General features: G+C 38.9%; 1 protein-coding gene across 1 annotated transcript; it reads right to left on the reverse strand.

Moving 5' to 3' along the window:
• Positions 1-252: 252 nt before the first annotated feature.
• Positions 253-13,898, reverse strand: LOC102999108 (all-trans-retinol dehydrogenase [NAD(+)] ADH7-like). The gene is given in 5 exon segments (XM_028167003.2): positions 253-3,403; positions 4,140-4,275; positions 6,047-6,096; positions 6,439-6,649; positions 13,740-13,898. Coding segments are annotated over 5 exon segments (720 nt in total). The 5' UTR covers positions 13,884-13,898; the 3' UTR covers positions 253-3,224.
• Positions 13,899-14,694: the final 796 nt, after the last annotated feature.

A 14,694-nucleotide genomic window follows, 5' to 3' on the forward strand; every position in this document is an offset into this window, starting at 1 on the left:
ATATGACAACCTTATATTGAAACCTCCTATTTCTGCTATGCCCACCTTACTTATTTTTCTTATAAAATATTTTGTATGTTTTCCAGGTGCCTTAATACTTTACTTTCGTCAATAAAAGCTTTATAACATATAAAACTGCCCTCTTCAAACAAAATATATCACCACAAAACATTTTATAAAACATTTAAATTTTATTAAGAATTTTAAGTATATCATATATATAGATATAGCTAGATATGCCAGTGCAGTCGTACCAAATTGAAAACATTTTTTGGTTAAATGAGTCATTACTAAGTAAAGTGGGACTTAGGGATTTATAATTCTACTTTATTGAACTGAACATTAGTATATATATTACAGTATGATTCTAGCTGCACTTTTATATTTAAGTAGTATTGCAAAAAGACATTTTCTGAAATGTTAATGTATGCTGGCAAATAGCCTCATGACCCCTTATAGGATGCTTTTCAGTTTCATCTAGTTATAAAATGATTCTTAAAGTTAATCATTTAAAGTGTGCCCCTCCCTTATATTTCACTATTTCTTTTCTAAACTAATCAAGTAACTTGCACCATGCAATAAGCTGATTTCAAAACCTACTTCAAGTTAATTTGTAACAAGTGCTTTTTAAAAATATTTACATTTACATCCAAAAAGAAAGGTTACAATGTGTTAAAGACTATCCATAAAATTACTATTACTGTAGGAAATACACATACCATATCTTTATATGCTAAATCTGCTCTAAGTGGTGGCAGCTGGGTAAAAGTCTTTTTTAAAAATCTCTATTCCAACGTAAAAATCCAAGTGTGTGTTTGTGTGTGGGTGTTTGTATACGCACATATATATCTCAAAATATATAATTATGGCTTTAGAACATGTAAATTAAAAATTTTAATATTGTTGACCTAAACGCCCTGCTGATTCCCAGGTCCTCATAAGACACTAAATCTTTATTTCATAAAGATTATATATCTTCATCAAATCTTGTACTTCTGCTTGTATTTATGAAACAGATCCATGGTCACAGCAGAGGAAATGTGAAAAGGGAAGCCCAGGTCACCATCACGTGACACAGACCTTCTGTAACTTAGAATCTCAAAATGTCAGGACAGTTCGAATGCTGAAGTGTAAAATGATGGTTTTTAGTGATTTGTTTCCATACGTTCCAAACAAGAACATTTTATGCAATTGTCCTTTCTGCCTCGTTTAGGAAACTTGAGGTAAATTCTGTTACTGGAAATCCTTCTGGGCCTGAGATCCCAACCAGAAAGAAAATGAATCGGTATATGAGTATATGAATATGGGTATCTGAGCTGATTCTTGAAGCATCTGTACAATTGCAAAGGCTGACAAGAGGAAAGGGGTTTCCTTGCTGAAGGGAAAGCATGAATATGCTAGGAAGGTGTGAATAGGAAGGATAGTCCAGTGTGCTTAGACTTCTGGGTGCCAAGGAGAAAAGTAGGTGAGCCCTGCTCCCTTACTTTATCCCCAGAGCCTAGCACACAGGCTGTGATAGAGTGGGTGCTAAATTCTCAGTTGTTGAATAACTGGGTATACTAATAAAGTAGGTTGTGGTCCAATAGTAAAGGCTTTCAAAACCATGCTAAGGCATTGATATTTGGGGGCCACTTGAGTTTTAGCAGCTTAGTGAAGCCTGGCTAATATGGTAAAATACGGAAGGCAGGAGACATATTATCGTGCTACTGTGTTAACATGTCCAGGTGAGAGATTACTGGACTGAACTAAGGTAACAATCATGGGCAATGAGAGGGAGGATCCTGGAGGAAAAACTGGACCGTGCACTATCAGAGCTTAGCATCAGTTTGCATGTTGTAAGCAAGAGTGAAGAAGGAGTCAAACGTGATGCTCTGGCTTCTAGTCTGTAAAAGCAGAATAAGTGGCATTATTTGCTGAGATAAGATGTATTGGTGGAAGCATTATTTTGAGTGAAGTTGATGCAAGTGGGACATTCGAGTGGAGCTGTGTGGAAGTCGATGGAAATTGAAGAGCTTAGGTTTATAAATGTCAATTTAGAAGCCACTGCCTTAAGGTAATATTTGAAACAAAATTCCTAAGAGTAGAATTTATGTTTCTTTGGATAATAGCTAGTAACTATTTTTCAAAGTGACCATATTAAGCTATTAATATTGCTTGACTAAGTAAAGGTGTATGTCGGAATAGACATTTTTCCAAAGAAGACGTCCAAATGGCCAAGAGACACATGAAAAGATGCTCAACATCATTAATCATCAGGGAAATGCAAATCAAAACACAATGAGATATCACTTCACACCTGTTAGGAGGGCTGCCATCAAGAAGATAAATAACATGTGTTGGCGAGGATGTGGATAAAGGGAATCCTCATGCACTGTTGGTGGGAATGTAAATTGGTGCAGCCACTATAGAAAATAGTATGGAGGTTTCTCAAAAAAATTAAAATAGAGCTACTCTGTGGCCCAGCAATTCCACTTCTGGGTATTTATCTGAAGAACCCAAAAACACTAACTTGAAAAGATATATGCACCCCCATGCTCACTGCAGCACTGTTTACAATAGCCAAGATATGGAAACAACCTGTGTCCATGGATGAATGAATGAATAAAGAAAATGTGGGGTGTGTGTGTGTGTGTGTGTGTGTGTGTGTGTGTATAATGGAATATTTAGCCATAAAATGAATGAAATTTTGCCATTTGCAACAACATGGATGGACCTCAAGGGCATTATGCTAAGTGAAATAAGTCAGTCAGAGAATGACAAATACTGTATGATCTTATTTGTATGTGGAATCTAAAGCAACAACTTCACAGATACAGAGAACAGATTGGTGGTTGCCAGAAGCAGGAGTACTGGGTGGGAGAAATAGATGAAGGAGGTCAAAAGTTAAAAAACAAACAAATAAGCAAACAAAACCTAACCTTCAAGGATCGGAAGAAAACACATTTTAAAAAGCACTTTGAAAACTGTAAAGTAAGGAAATTTTGTGGCATTACTTGAAGAAGTGAGCAGCTTTGTGCTGAAATAAAAATAGCCAAGATGAAATCAATCTAGTACAAAATAATGAAGTCCAGAAGTTTTTTTAAAAATTGGTTAATATAAGACGATGACATAATAAGTCTATGAAGAAGAAGTAATCAGCTATATCAATCTTGCTACATAAAATAATCAGAAATAAAATATGAAGGAAACAGATGCATTTATAAATACTAAATTTAAAAAGTGACCTATGGGGAGGAGACAAGAGAACCATAAAAAACAGATAACCTTTGATGTGAGTAGAGCAGTTCAAAGCCTTCATTGATTTGTTTAAAAGGGAAAACATGGGTTATCAATTGGTCCAGGTCAAATTTCTTTTCCAGGAAATCACTCACTAGTTTTGGAACATCATCTCTGCTTTCCCAACCTGTAAGTAAGCATACATGTTCTCTTTAGACTTTACTGAATGATCTTTATGTGTTATTATATTTGTTCCTTCTCTCTCTTGCGTTATTACCTTTTCCCCATACGGGACTATCCTTAACAACACACAAATGAGCTGTATTTCTCCCATCTTAAGAAACAAAGGCAAAAACCCCATGAGGAACCTCTATTGCCCCCACAACTTCTAGCTACTCCATGTCTCTGCTCCTTTTACAGAGAAACCACTTTACAGTTCACTGCTCCACTTCCTCTTCTCCCATTTTTTCTTGAGCCCACTCAGCACTTGGCTAGTACAGCCCTTGTCGAGGTCACCAAAGATACAGACAACGGTCAATGTGAGGCCAAGCCTTGTTCTCTTTCCACAGTACCGGGTGCACAAAAAATGAGAGGCTGGTTGGTACAGATGAGATTCTTTAGAGAGGGCTCCTTCAGGGAAATAAGACTTGAACTGAGAAATACACAAGAGGTACAAGTTGAGCCTCCTCACTTTGACTATTTGTGTGATGTGGGGAGATTATGGATTACCCAGGAATTAGAAGTAAAATTCAGTTATTCACCAAATATCTTTTGGGAATATGCTAAGGACCAGGCACTGTTTCCAGGGCTGGGAATAGGGTAGAGGTATAACATACCCAGTCCCTGCTCTCAGGAAGCATGAGAATCCTCTCATTTAGTGCAGAGAGACTGACAGTAAACAAATAAGGCTCTGCCATTCTTACCTCCAAAAATGCATCCTTTCCATGTGCGTCCACGGAAGAGCAGCCTTGGGTCATAGGTGAGCATCTTGGCTGATATAGGAGCCTCTACCACCACGCTGACCCCATAGTTCATGTTGCAGGATGCAAGGGCATCGATCTGAGTTTAGAATGAAGGAGACTGTTTGTTTCTCATGTCTCATAATATGTCATGGGCTCAGAAATGCCCTACATACTATTGCAGTTCCAGTAGTTGGTTTTGTTTCCAAGTCATGAAGTGAAATTAGGCCCACATGCCTTTTTCTTTCTGCTTGCTTTTTTTTTAACGTTCCTTTTATTTATTTATTTATTTATTTATTTATTTATTTATTTATTTATTTATTTATTTTTGGCTGTGTTGGGTCTTCGTTGCTGCACGCGGGCTTTCTCTAGTTGTGGCGAGTGGGGGCTACTCTTCGTTGTGGTGCGCGGGCTTCTCATTGCAGTGGCTTCTCTTTTGCGGAGCACGGGCTCTAGGTGCACTGACTCAGTAGTTGTGGTGCACGGGCTTAGTTACTCCGTCACATGTGGGATCTTCCCAGACCAGGGCTCAAACCCGTGTCCCCTGCATTGGCAGGCGGATTCTTAAGCACTGCGCCACCAGGGGAGTCCCTCTGCTTGTTTTAAAACACTCTCAACACAATTTTAGTCATGAATTAAACTCGTTCATACATTTGTCCTTTAAGGCAGAAAGTAGAAATTAATGTGGTCAGTGTTCATGGCATTTTCAGTTTACCATGGACCAAAATGCAGGGGGAAATTCCTATATTTTCAGACCAATATCACCACTTCAGATAAGGTTTGGAAAGCCATTTGAGCTGAACTAAATCAAATTACCTATACTGAATCAATTAATCTACTTTTTTTAAAGTTTAGTATGAAAATTAAATCAAATGCTAAAATGTGGGACAAAGGAATCCCTTTCTTGCTTACATTTCTGAGACTAACCCCACATTTTCTGGTCATCCACCCATCCAGTCATTCATTAATAGTTTTTTGAATACTTGGTTGGTTGTAGCAATAGATGTTGGCATTTTTCAGAGACTAATGTTCATTAAAGTATCATCTGGAAATCAGTAGGCCATAGCAATATCCAGTATTGCATATTGGCTGTGTAAACATGGTATTTGTTGCTATGGAATAATTCTAAGTGACACTAGGGAAGGGGAATGAAAACAGTGGTAAATTAAAGACTACTTATTCCTAAAGTACCAAAAGTATTAGAGCGAATTTAGTCTCTTACTCAATTGTGAGCAGAATTGACTTTGTCCCATATTTCCAAGTCTTCCTCCCTACCTTATCCCAGGCTGGGGCTTTCCAATCCAGGAGATCTGACCTGTTTCTCAGATTTAAATGGAAGTCTGGTGCTACTGACTGCCACAAGGGAGGCATATTTTAAAAAGTTGAAGGCTCCTATTTTAAGAGAATTCAGAAAGGAGAAAGCAAACTCAGGTATAGAGTGAGAAGTTGGCTACATCGTGGTTTTGAGGGAAGAGACTGCCAAATTTGGAATAGTTCCTTTCACCCCTGAATCTCCTCCTTCTCTGTCTCCAGAGAGTCACTTTGTGCTGTTTGACTTGCTAACGTTCAAGAGATGGAATCACTTTTGCCAAAAAAGCCATACATAAAAGTAGATTAACACTTAAACAATTTGCCTAGATGGTTGACTCCCTCCCTGGCAGTCTGATCACATGAGAGTGGTATGATATGATACTTTGGTCAAGCAGACCTGCACATAAGTTTTGCTTGACTTCTTAGGCACAAGTGCTTCATGATTACCAGGTATTTTGCTTAACGGGTAGTCGCTTTCAGTAAAGCTGTGGAAAATGAGTTTACCCTGTGCGATCAAGGTAGATTGGGTATTGTGTGGCTCCTCTAATCTTGGCTCTCACCATAGGTTCAAGATGCCCAGTAACTTCAAAACTGTAGCCCACAGTGTCGCCTATCATTTCTTTTCTTTTCTTCTTTTAAATAAATTAATTTTATTTATTTAGTTTTGGCTGCTTTGGGTCTTCGTTGCTGCATGCAGGCTTTCTCTAGTTGTGATGAGTGGGGGCTACTCTTCATTGCAGTGCACGGGCTTCTCATTGCGGTGGCTTCTCTTGTTGTGGAGCATGGGCTCTAGGTGCACTGGCTCAGTAGTTGTGGCTCACGGGCTCAGTAGTTGTGATGCACGGACTTAGTTGCTCCGTCACATGTGGGATCTTCCCGGACCAGGGCTCAAACCCGTGTCCCCTGCATTGACAGGTGATTCTTAACCACTGCGCCACCAGGGAAGCCTCGCCTGTCATTTCTGACAGCACCTCACTGATGGGCTTGGTGGAGTCCTTGGGGCTGATGCACTCAGTGGCTCTGACAGCCATGGCCTTTTCAAATTTGTCTTTGTTGAGGTCAATCCCAATGATCCTGGATGCACCAGCTGACTTACAGCCCATGATGACCAAAAGGCCAACTCTTCCCAGGCCAAAGGCCACACAAGTCGAACCACGGGTGACCTGTGGAGAGACAAGTTCCTGTAATGTTAGACCTAGGGTTAAAATGTGGAACCTGCAAAGTATCTCCAATATTAGAACACAAAATTCAGAAGATCACTATGATGAGTTATTAGGACTGGATGACTTGTTCTTGTGAGAATGCCACAAAGAGAGCTAGAAACAGCAGAATGAGAACAGAAAAGGAACAAAATCAATATTTTGCAGATAAATGGAAACCTTTGATAAAAAGTTACATCATTCAGGCCTTTGTTGTGGGAGCTTTTGCAGCCTTCTTGGACACCACCCATAACCTCATCTAACCTCATAACAGGATTAAATAAGCACTTGGATCTCTATTACTCTTCTCCACAAAACCATGCTAAATCTGTTTTAGATTTGGTATAACTAGCATTTTCTTAATAACCATAACCCAGAGTCATTTGTAAATAAATTGTTTTTTCATTGAAGTTGAATTTCCATGTTGCAATTAGATGATCCATCTGTAGCTCCAGGAAGGAAATGTAGTTAAATCAATTGGGGGATTTTTATCCTGTACTGTGCTATGTTAAAGAAGGTTCTAGTCAAAAGTCATTTTCCTGCTAGTAGAGTCCTAATCCTGTTTCATAGCAGGGATCAGGGAGACCTGAAAACCAGGAAACCCACGAAAAGGGTATGGAACTTATTGTGATCATTTTTGTCTTCTTTTCCTTTCTTTTTTCTCCTCCCTCCCTTCTTCCCTTTCTTCCTTCCTTTTTTTTTTTTTTTTTTCGTTTTCTTTTTAACATGCAAAGGCTTATGTATGAGCAGGGTGTGTTGTCAGATGTCCTGATTCTCCAGTTTTGTCCTCCTTTTCAGGAATTACCTGAAGAAATAGCCTGTGTGTGGAGGTCTATGTATGCATGTGTTTTGAAATGTCTGAATTTATAAGCAGATATTTAAGTGGGTACAGAGGTGCTGTAGTTTCAGCTACGGCATCCTAACCCCTCAGTTCATTTCCTGAATTTGGAGCTCTGAAGTTAGTGTGGCCATTCTCTCAAGTATCATTCAGTCATTCACTCATTTATGCAGCAAACTTTATTGATGGATTCTTTGTGGTCAGCATTTTATGCCAGAAACGAAACTGGGCGTTCTCTACCTTTTCTACTAGTTTATCTGCTAGCTTTTTTATCTAGATCTGAGATGAAATTTTTTGTTGATGGTTGAATTCTAAATCTAGAATTTTATGATTCTAGCACTGTCTTCTGGGACCTCTTTCAGCCTTCCTTATTTAATCTCTAGCAAGCCTTAGGCTGTGGTGGCCCTGAAGTGTGATATTTCTGACCACCTGGGAACTGTGCCTCTAAAGACTTCTCCCTAGGACTCCATCACCCATCTGGAAAGTTGTAATTTTTGACCTTCCTGTCACCCTGACTCTAAGCCTTTAAGTGGATCATGGCCCCAGTCTCTTGCTAACTTCAGATGTCCCCCCACCTGAAAAACAAAAACAAAAACAAAAGAAACTTCTCTTCCTTCCCAACCTTCTTGTTCTACAGAATGGGAACTGGAGATTAATATCTATAGTGAATTATCCATATCATTATTATAAAAGAAAGTTATAGTCTAAAATAAGAGTGTCAATTTTAGGTCACTTAAAAATTTTTATTATTTTAAATAATATTTTATTATTTTGTATTTTAAAATATAGTAAGCTTCCACTTTTCAGTATTATTTTTCTTTACTCTTCTGATCCCCTTCATGATCTTTAATAAATACTTAAATTTCACTATTCCAAAGAGCTTTAGGACCTTAACCAGCTCTTGGGAGATAATTTTTGAGTCCTTGGAATATCCTGTCCACTAAGAGTGTCTTTGTACATCTGAGACATTGGGCTACTCCAGATAGTTTATGCTAACAGTGTGACTTACGGTGAATCCCTGTTTTCATATGTCTGGGGCTTTGATCCATCAGCTTAACTCCTGATGCTACTGGAGTCTGAGTAGCTGAGGTCAGTCCTGTGTGTGCTGTGTGCCTACATGACTGTTCCCACAATAGAAACCCTAAACACCAGACTTGGGTGAGCTTCCCTGGTTGGCAACACTTAATATGTGTTGTCACACATTGTTGCTGGGAGAATTAAGCTCTGTCCATGTGACCCCACTGGGAGAGGACAACTGGAAACTTGTACCTGGTCTCTCCTGGACTCTACCCTGTGAGGCTTTTTCCTTTGCTGGTTTTAATCTGTATCCTTTCACTGTAACAAACTGTAGCTATGAGTATAATAACTGTTCTGAGTTTTATAAATCCTTCTAGTGAATCATCAAATCAAAAGAGTGTCTTGGGGGACACCAACACATCCTCATACTGTTAGTTTGACCTATTTTCAAATAGGCAAAGGCAAGAATATGTGTTCATTCAAGTAATTTGCCTTAAGATATAGCTTCCAGTAAAAAATTATACCTAAAAGTGGAGAATGTCTTGGTTAATAATATATTAGTCAAGTACTAATATGGTACCAATATATCAAGTACAATAAAAAACTTAGAATACTAACATAAAACCATATCCAATGTCCCTTCTCTCACCTCTGTCTTGGTAGAAAATTCTTAGTGGAAGGTCGCGAGGAATGTTCCAGCACCAAGATTTTCCAAAGAAATTTAAAAGCAAGTGGTTACTAACATATGTCATTGACATGTACATGCATGCTAATGTAATACATTCATAGATCTCAGACCTGTCTTGAACCTATGTCTGGGATAAATCTGCTCCAACGCCCATATGTATATTTTCCACAAGCTCCTCACCTTTTTATTCTTCCACATATTTGGACATCCCTTTCCTTATTCATTCATACATCTCTTTTTTTCCAACTATTATTTATTAAGTCATTACTATGTCCAGGCTCCTTGCTAAGTACTGTAGTGAATAGAGACTTGGTCCATACCTTCTTGGAGCTTGTGGTCTAATGAAGACTAAAGGTATAATAAGAATTTGAGATTTGGGACACATACTGTTAATGAAGCAATCATGTAGCCTTGAATAATGGAAAGAGGTTCCTGCTTAGATGGAGTAGATAGAAAAAAAAAAAAACTTCTTTGAGCAAGTGGGTTATCTTTTTTTTTTTAATTTAATTTAATTTATTTATTTTTGGCTGTGTTGGGTCTTCGTTTCTGTGCGAGGGCTCTCTCCAGTTGTGGCAAGTGGGGACCACTCTTCATTGTGGTGCGCGGGCCTCTCATCATCGCGGCCTCTCTTGTTGCGGAGCACAGGCTCCAGACGCGCAGGCTCAGCAATTGTGGCTCACGGGCCCAGCTGCTCCGCGGCATGTGGGATCTTCCCAGACCAGGGCTCGAACTTGTGTCCCCTGCATTGGCAGGCAGATTCTCAACCACTGCGCCACCAGGGAAGCCCCAAGTGGGTTATCTTTAATCTGAGAATAATGTTAATGAAGCACCTACACAAGGGCTCGGTAGATGAGTGTTCCAGACAATCAGAATTGCTTGTGTAAATGTCTTCATGTAGGAACAGCTCAGCAGGCTTACAGATCTCAAGAGAGGCGAGTGAGTGTGAGTGGATCATAGTGGAGGAGACGAGATTGTTCCAAGTATGGAAGCTACTGAAGGATTTTTGGCAAAGAAGTAATGCAGACCAATTTATGTTTTATAAAATTCCTCTGGCTTGTAAATGGAGAATTATTGGAGATGGTCAAGAGGAGTAATGAAGACTATAAAAGGGAGGCCATTGCATCTGTCAAGATATGATGATGGTAGTGAGTTGAAGAAAATGGAAAGATTTAAAATATACCTTGTAGGTAAAATTAACAGGACTTGCTGCTGGATTACATATAAGGTAATGGAGAGGGAAGATCAAGGATGAAGGAAATTTGAGTGAGCATAAATATGTTTGGGCGGTAGGGAGGAAGAAAATTAAGAATTCTGTTTTATACATATTCAGTTTGAGATACCTGTGAGACCTTCAAAGGGAGAGGTCAGGTAAGGAGTTGGACAAAAGAATTTGGGGTTCAGAGAGAGTTTGAGATATAAATTTGGAGTCAACTAACATATAGTTAATTTTTAAGACTTCGGAGTTGGATGAGACCACCACAGTATGGAGATTGCTTGTGGGAATGGTTTTACTATTTATGAACTGCGTGTTATTCTACTTACTTCTTTGATTCATTAAGAGTGACATAAATTGAATCCAAATAATCACTCTTAAAAATGCATTCATGGGGGCTTCCCTGGTGGCGCAGTGGTTGAGAATCTGCCTGCTAATGCAAGGGACACGGGTTCAAGCCCTGGTCTGGGAAGATCCCACATGCCGCAGAGCAGCTAGGCCCGTGAGCCACAATTACTGAGCCTGCGCGTCTGGAGCCTGTGCTCCGCAACAAGAGAGGCCGCGATAGTGAGAGGCCCGCGCACCGCGATGAAGAGTGGCCCCCGCTTGCCACAACTAGAGAAAGCCCTAGCACAGAAACGAAGACCCAACATAGCAATCAATCAATCAATTAATCAATAAAATAAATCTTAAAAAAAAAATGCATTCATGTTTTCATACTATATGCCAACCATTATAGGTTGAATTGTGTCCCCCCGCCCAAACCTGCAAATTCATATGTTAAAGTCTTAACCCCCAGTACCTCAGAATGTGATCTTATTTGGAGATAGGGTCTTTGCAGAGGTAATCAAGTTAAAATAAGGTAATTAGGTGGGCCCTAATCCAATATAATTGGTGTCCTTATTAAAAAGGGGAAATTTGGACAAAAAAGACTGGCATAGAAGGAAGGTGATATGAAGAGACATAGAGAGAAGACAGCCAAGGAGAAAGGCCTGGAACAGATCTTTCACTCACAGCCCTCAGAAGGAACAAATCCTGCCGACCCTTTGATCTCGGGCTTCTAGTTTCCAGAATGTGAGACAATAAATTTGTTTTGTTTAAGCCCCCCAGTCTATGGTATTCTGCTACAACAGCCCTAATAAACTAACAAACCAGCATTGATATTTATTTTGTGAAACAAAATATTAATTTTATTTTATTTATTCTTTTTAACATCTTTATTGGAGTATAATTTTTGTGTGTTACTTTCGGCTGTATAACAAAGTGAATCAGCTATACGTACACATGTATCCCCATATCTCCTCCCTCTTGCGTCTCCCTCCCACCCTCCCTATCCCATCCCTCTAGGTGGTCACAAAGCACCGAGCTGATCTCCTTGTGCCATGCGGCTGCTTCCGACTAGCTATCTATTTTACGTTTGGTAGTGTATATATGTTCATGCCACTCTCTCACTTCATCCCAGCTTACCCTTCCCCCTCCTCGTGTCCTCAAGTCCATTCTCTACGTCTGCGTCTTTATTCCTGTCCTGCCCCTAGGTTCTTCAAAACCATTTTTTTGTTTGTTTTTTTAGATTCCATATATATGTGTTAGCATACGATATTTGTTTTTCTCTTTCTGACTTACTTCACATTGTATGATAGTCTCTAGGTCCATCCACCTCACTACAAACAACTCAATTTTGTTTCTTTTTATGGCTGAGTAATAGTCCATTGTATATATGTGCCACATCTTCTTTGCCTATTCATTTGTCGATGGACACTTAGGTTGCTTCCATGTCCTGGCTATTGTAAATAGAGCTGCAATAAACGTTGTGGTACATGACTTTTTTTGAATTATGATTTTCTAAGGGTATATACCCAGTAGTGGGATTGCTGGGTCGTATGGTAGTTCCGTTTTTAGTTTTTTAAGGAACCTCCATACTGTTCTCCACAGTGGCTGTATCAATTTACATTCCCACCAACAGTGCAAGAGGGTTCCCTTTTCTCCACAACCTCTCCAGCATTTATTGTTTGTAGATATTTTGATGATGGCCATTCTTACTGGTGTGAGGTGATACCTCATTGTAGTTTTGATTTGCATTTCTCTAATGATTAGTGATGTTGAGCATCCTTTCATGTGTTTGTTGGCAATCTGTATATCTTCTTTGGAGAAATGTCAATTTAGTTCTTCTGCCCATTTTTGGATTGGGTTGTTTGGTTTTTGTATATTGAGCTGCATGAGCTGCTTGTATATTTTGGAGATTAATCCTTTGTCCATTGCTTCATTTGCAAATATTTTCTCCCATTCTGAGGGTTGTCTTTTCATCTTGTTTATGGTTTCCTTTGCTGTGCAAAAGCTTTTAAGTTTCATTAGGTCCCATTTGTTTATTTTTGTTTTTATTTCCATTTCTCTAGGAGGTGGGTCAAAAAGGATCTTCCTGTGATTTATGTCATAGAGTTTTCTGCCTATGTTTTCCTCTAAGAGTTTGATAGTGTCTGGCCTTACATTTACGTCTTTAATCCATTTTGTGTTTACTTTTGTGTTAGGTGTTAGCGAGTGTTCTAATTTCATTCTTTTACATGTAGCTGTCCAGTTTTCCCAGCACCACTTATTGAAGAGGCTGTCTTTTCTCCATTGTATATTCTTGCCTCCTTTATCAAAGATAAGGTGACCATATGTGTATGGGTTTATCTCTGGGTTTTCTATCCTGTTCCATTGATCTATATTTCTGTTTTTGTGCCAGTACTATACTGTCTTGATTACTGTAGCTTTGTAGTATAGTCTGAAGTCAGGGAGCCTGATTCCTCTAGCTCTGTTATTCTTTCTCAAGATTGCTTTGGCTATTCAGGGTCTTTTGTGTTTCCATACATATTGTGAAATTTTTTGTACTAGTTCTGTGAAAAATGCCATTGGTAGTTTGATAGGGATTGCATTGAATCTGTAGATTACTTTGGGTAGTATAGTCATTTTCACAATGTTGATTCTTCCAATCCAAGAACATGATATATCTTTCCATCTGTTTGTACCATCTTTAATTTCTTTCATCAGTGTCTTATAATTTTCTGCATATAGGACTTTTGTCTCCTTAGGTAGGTTTATTCCTAGGTATTTTATTCTTTTTGTTGCAATTGTAAATGGGAGCGCTTATTTAGAAATAAAATTTCGAATCTGAATTTTTTCTTCCAGTTGATTTGGCATTGTGTAGAAACAGTCTGTACATGAGATGTTTTCAAAAGTGTTTTTCCCCAAAAGCTTCAGTTTTTCAAAAAAAATTATTTAAAAAATAAAAAAGAAGGAACTAGCCCACCCTGCTGCTTACCTTGCCAGTTTTAATAGCAGTCCCATATCCAGTGGAAAATCCACATCCAATTCAACAGACTTTCTCAGAATGAGCTGCATCATTGATCTTAGCAACGGAAGTTTCATCCACCACCGTGTACTCAGTAAATGTACTAGTGCTCATGAAGTGTTAGACTGGTTTGCCCCTGCACGTAAATCTGGTGGTGCCATCAGCCAGGACTCCATGACCAGTAACGCTATTTGATACATCAAATGATCATATTAATTCAATTCAAAAATTAGCACAGGAACAACTAAATGGCATTAGAGAAAAGTGACTGAAACCTACTCACTCCTTATACAAAGGTTGCCATCTGGGTCGCGACAAGCATTGCATTCTCTACACTGAGGCGGAAAGAGGGGGATGACTTTGTCACCTAGAGGGAAAACATCATGATATGAGGCATTGGTAATTAACATTAAAGGCTGAAATAGACGAATGTGAATTGAGCTCATGCCACATGCAAGAATTTCTTAAAAGTAGAGGCATACCTTGGAGATATTACAGGTTTGGTTCTAGAGCATCACAATAAAGTGAGTCACAAATTTTTTGGTTTTCCAGTGCATATAAAAATTATGTTTACACTATACTGTAGTCTATTAAGTATGCAATAGCATTGTGTTTAAAAAAACAATGTACATACCTTAATTAAAAAATAATACTATTGGAAAAATGGCACTGATAGACTTGCTTGACGCAGGGTTGCCACAAACTCAATTTGTAAAAAAAATTCCACTTTGAAGCACAGTAAAGCAAAGGGGTAAAACTAAGGGGTGGAGATCCTCAGTGAGTAGCCTCCAGCTGTTCAGTTGGTTTTGGTATAGTTACTCAATTAAGTAAGTTTGCTGACATTATAGAAATCAGTGAGGGGTGGAGGGAGAGATAGAGAGAGGGAGAAGGAGACAGGGAGAGATTTTTCTTGTTTTCCCATCCT

Source organism: Balaenoptera acutorostrata, chromosome 5 (genome assembly GCF_949987535.1).
Source record: "Balaenoptera acutorostrata chromosome 5, mBalAcu1.1, whole genome shotgun sequence".
In the NCBI taxonomy this organism is placed as follows: domain Eukaryota; kingdom Metazoa; phylum Chordata; class Mammalia; order Artiodactyla; family Balaenopteridae; genus Balaenoptera; species Balaenoptera acutorostrata.